The following is a 5,013-nucleotide window of genomic DNA, read 5'->3' on the forward strand; positions in this document are numbered from 1 at the left end:
TATGTTCGTGACAATGCTTTGCTAGTTATTCACTTGCTATTTCGTATAAGTACACAAGTGTACACCATGTACCTACTGGCGTTAAAACAAGAAAATAACGAATCAGCTTATCACCTGGTATCGAATCAAGACATTACGCGTCAGTGGACATGTCATTGCTATATTCTGAAGATTGCTACAGTTTCTTTTCTGTTGCCGACGAGGATTTGACACAGACAAACGCGTGAAAGAACATACTTTTGATAAGCATACCCTGCTTCTCACGACCAACCCTAAACTGTTGAGTAAATACTATTTTCCTTCTCTTCCCCAGCTGATACCTAGAGCGGAACTGTGAGCATGACAGCAGCTGCTAGGAACGCAGTAGAACGAGCTGAAGGTGAGAGCGTTGGCGGCGTGAAGGTTCCCTATGTTATTTTGAGGGTTGTTGCTGACGTCTGGGTCAATGATAATCATAATACCGTCATCCTTCAGCACTTTTTTAATTTCTGTCATGGTTTCTTGGGGATGTGGAAGATCATGAAGGACATCGAACATCAGGATGACGTCCATTTTTTGTATCCAATCCCTCTGGTAGGCTCCACTATCTACATGAGTAAATGACACGTTCTTGACCTTTGTAGATTTTGATGCAGTGACGATAGCCTTTTCCGATGTGTCACACCCGACACCATTGATACCTTGCATTTGCTCTGCCTGGGGAATAGTGATATCTCCTGAACCACATCCAACATCCAGCACATTTTTCAGGTTACCTGAATCAAGATGAAGAAAACATATGCAACAAATGTGCACATACAACAAACAAAAAATAAACCTTTGTAGCAAATACTTTACTTTGTACATTGTATTTAATAGTTTTGTATTTTGACACAGAAACACGTAATTACGTTGAAAGACATTTTTTAGTCGTACCTTACAACTAATTTACTAATACACCACGCGGACATCCCTAGGGAAAATATTAAGTATATGCAGTGATGAAAAAACTCGGTAAACCGGACACGGTTTGATCTACATGTAACCGTGGGTGGATAGACTACCAAAACCCCTTCTTTGGTTGGAAAATGATTTAATTGTCTGAAGAAGACCTAAAATTAAAAATACAATTATAAATACACATTCACTCACACACCTTGCACACTGCGGTAAATTATGAGGAATGTTTTATAGTTTGAAGATTACAATATATTAATGTGACTTATATTAATTAAGCTTACCAGGGACGCCGGCTTTGGTGCTCTGTCAGATTTGACAGGTTAGCCTACGTGTTGACTGTCTGAGTGATGCTGTGCGAGTGTGGTGGCTCTTGGTGGGAGTTGGCGGTGACTGGACAGAGGACGTGAACTCGACGTGCACATACATACATTCTTTCATACTTGCTTTACGCGATGATTTAAAATGATGTATTCTATCACCTGGCTACATACATTACAAATATCTTTATTTTTTTTATAACGTTTACTGTTTTGGAAACAATATTCATAAGTAACTAGTACATCATTAAACCTGTTGATGTATCAACGATTGATCAAATTCACAAAATAGGATCATTTCTGTTACATGAAATACCTTGTATACATTTACGATCGTAAGTGAATTTACTGAATACTAATGTAGTTCCCGAATAAGATAATGAATTTTCCTCCATTATTTTGATAAGAATTTTTTTTCTCTATGTTTATATGATAGAACATAACTGACTCTTTATCTATTTATAATAAAGTAGTATATTAATTCCAGATGTCTTGTTAACAAACTCTCGAGTTTCCACAAAATAGTTTTACAACATTTCTATTTTCTTTATTACACCTTTATTGCGGCGACACATATTTGTTCATTACTCCCTCCCTCTGGTTGATTATTTATTTTATATATCACTAAAATCAGTTCCAAATGTTGTTTAGTTTTTTCTTATGCTTTACTTCTTTCTTTTCAACATATGTAATAAAACATTGTTTATGCTGCAGATATGTATATCCATCATAATTAACACTGTTGTTTCTTTGTCTTTCATGTTTTTCGTCGTTTTGACAAGAAACATTTTACAATTCTCTGTTATAGAATTTTTCCCCGTAAAGAAAGCCTAATTCATAACCTAAGTCACGATTCGATCTTTTATTTGAGGGTTTTAATTACCTTTACCTTCCCGGATGGCAAGCTGCTTCTCGGTTAAGTTTAAACAGTTACTTACCTACCGTGTAATTGAGGTTAATGTTGGACACGAGTTCTGTAACCAAACTTGCTCTATATGGAGATCGAACTTCATTTAGCAAATCCAGCACGAACGGTGCCTCATCAAGTGTGTAACCTGAAATTACAGGAATGAAGATTCATATATATGCCTCGTTAGGTGCGCAGGATTTTTCTAGTACAGACGTCAGCTCAACACGTCAATCCCGTGCGATCTCGAGTTTTTTAACTTTCGTTTACATGAAAGGATCAAACTAGTTTTCTCGTCTGATCCACATGGAGTCATGAATTCTTCAATATAATCCTGGAACGTTCCAGGGGTACAACGAAAGTGAGCGTAACCCATAGGGTATCGTAGATGAATTGTTTCACTCTTTAACATTTATTCTGAATTGTTAGTTTTTTGCCGGAACTTTGTAAATAAGCAAGATGTTGATAGATACACATTTGAGTGTACTTCATTATCTAAAGTTTTTGTGCAAACGGACATAGAGTCTAGATTATCTTGGTCCAATGAGATCTTTCCTACTGAACAGAAAATACAAAATAAATGTTCAATGCGAACACTACAATACATTCCCAACAATGTAAACTTTGATTATGCATGTCACCTAAATAGCCGCAGAATTTTTTTTTTTTTTTTTTTAAAAAGCACTTGCTTACATCCAAATAATGTGGGATTAGGCAAATATATACATTATATTATCAATTGATTTTTTCAGTTAACATGAATAATACAAACCTGGTTTTCCATCCAACGGAAAACAGCTATCAAGGATGGGTAAGGTCTTAAAAAGATGGGGATTCCAAGCAGCTTTTTCTGTCTCAGCTAACAATATGTCAACACAATCTGGTGGTATGGCTAACTGCTCCTTTGCATCCATGGTGATCACGCCGGACGCCATCATGGCCTGGCTGAGCTCCCATATATACCTAAAACAAAATGTTTAATTCATTCAGAGAAGAGGACAACAAACTAATGTCAAAGTCTCGGTAAATACGCTTCACTATATATTACATGGACATTAAAAATAGAACTGGGTAATAACATCTATTTGTTGTATGTATAAGAGTAATAGCTAGCCGACTGACTATGTTTATCTAGCTACACTGACATGACTTACAATGGTCAGTCCTACCATGATAGATTAAGACTGCACATATGTTATCAGAAGAAAATAATTAGTTGATGTCAACAAACCTAATGGAGAATACATTTGTCCACTATTTATCAATTAAATACCTTCCTTTATCCGCTTTGCAAATTACAAGTAATTTATCCTGTATCAAACGCAGGGCATTACGACACTCGAAATAGATTGCCCATTTGGTGAGTTTTATTTTTTCTGAGTTGCAACACCAGCAGATACAGGTACAGACGCCAAATGTAATCACAGTGTACAATTTTAAAGAAAGATTATGAAGTAGTACTTTCAGGATCTATCTAGAAAGTTGTGAGAGAGACAGGGACTCCACAATACACAGAAATACAATGATATCATGCTCTTTTAATAACTGGGCTTCACAACACAATGATACACAATGACAATCCTATGTTCACTGAGAGAGGTAACGATAGAAGTTGCTATCTTCTCTACAATCCTATGTGCACTAAGGGAGGTAATCATTTGCGCTTCCTTTAATTATTAACCCTTACCTCTCTTTCATGTTTAGTTCAGAAGCAAGTGTGCGCACGGTCATGGGTTTCTCCCTCAACGCCTGGAATAAATTTACCCTGCTGGCCAATTTCATGCCAGAACGCACTATTGGGTCTCTAACAACTTTACCAACCAGGGCCGTGTACAACTTTCGATTCATATCTAAAGATCTGAAAAGAATACGTTAGTTAGTTAAGTCAAATAATTTTAATTCGCCAATGCTTTTCTAATCTTCAAATCAAAACAATGAGGCATGAAAGAAACATCAACAACTGGATATATAAAACCTAAAAATAGATAGGATAAACATACAACTATTACTTACTGGTAGATAGCTTATAATGAAGTAATATCGAACCAATATGTTAAATTGTACAAAATATAAACAAGCACCCTTTAATACAAGTTTAGAGATAAATACGATAACACTAAATTGCATCATCAAAAAGATATATAGACTCAGACAGTGGTCATCGAGCGAAACGAGAATTTTTTAGGATTGTGAAATCATCATGTAGAGCCATGTTGAATGATATTACGGTTGGGTTTAATGCTCGAATACCTGCAGCAGAGTTCAGACGAACTTAACATTGAAATAACATTTTCATGAAAAACATTGGTCATAGACGGTCAGATAAAAATAGAATTGCATGGTGCATGGGTAAACCTCACTAGACTATAGATAAACAACACACCAACACGTGACGACATGAATATTTTGCCAATATAAGAAATAAATTTCACGCCGTAATTTTACCTAATTGTTTATTTTATTATAGTTTTATCTTTATGGTCATTTAACTGTAGTATTGCCTTAACAGTTCGTACATACTATGTAAAACTGTTATTCAGATTGTGAAATAAAGGCACAAAGCAGCATGACTTTTTGTTTTAAATTATGATTCAAAGATTGTCCGATCGGATGGAATAGAAGAAACAAGTGTTACTCTGTCAGATACTTACAAGATATAGCTTCTGTGAAGGTATGTCATAATTTGTCGGGCAAAAAAACTATTTTGCATTTTTTTTTTTTTTCAATTTCATGATCAGCAGCAACTGTTTATGAACACTGCTTATATCGCCAAGTAATAAAGTTTGGAATTGCCGTAATATTACATTTTTTCGTGTTCATAAGAAGAAAATTTTAATTTTACGGGGGGAT

At 35.4% G+C, this 5,013-nt stretch overlaps 1 protein-coding gene across 1 annotated transcript; it reads right to left on the reverse strand.

Annotated features, from left to right (window-relative positions):
• Window positions 1-291: 291 nt before the first annotated feature.
• Window positions 292-4,011, reverse strand: LOC132552330 (uncharacterized). The gene is made up of 4 exons (XM_060216490.1): window positions 3,851-4,011; window positions 2,936-3,126; window positions 2,210-2,311; window positions 292-773 (listed from the first exon to the last, which is right to left on the reverse strand). Exons 1-4 carry the CDS (start codon window positions 4,009-4,011, stop codon window positions 292-294), a joined length of 936 nt encoding a protein of 311 aa, XP_060072473.1.
• Between the last annotated feature and the right edge of the window lie 1,002 nt (window positions 4,012-5,013).

The sequence above is a fragment of the Ylistrum balloti genome, unplaced genomic scaffold (genome assembly GCF_031769215.1).
Source record: "Ylistrum balloti isolate Yb309-2 unplaced genomic scaffold, AGI_CSIRO_Ybal_v1 Utg370242, whole genome shotgun sequence".
In the NCBI taxonomy this organism is placed as follows: Eukaryota; Metazoa; Mollusca; class Bivalvia; order Pectinida; family Pectinidae; genus Ylistrum; species Ylistrum balloti.

Bases quoted from the DNA above. Each gene is read 5' to 3' on its own strand.
- LOC132552330 (XM_060216490.1), bottom strand. From the start codon at position 4,011: ATGAATCGAAAGTTGTACACGGCCCTGGTTGGTAAAGTTGTTAGAGAC. The intron at 3,127-3,850 runs GTAAGGGTTAAT...ATTTTGTTTTAG, and splicing joins GAACTAAACATGAAAGAGAG to GTATATATGGGAGCTCAGCC. The intron at 2,312-2,935 runs GTTTGTATTATT...CTGTAATTTCAG, and splicing joins TCCGTTGGATGGAAAACCAG to GTTACACACTTGATGAGGCA.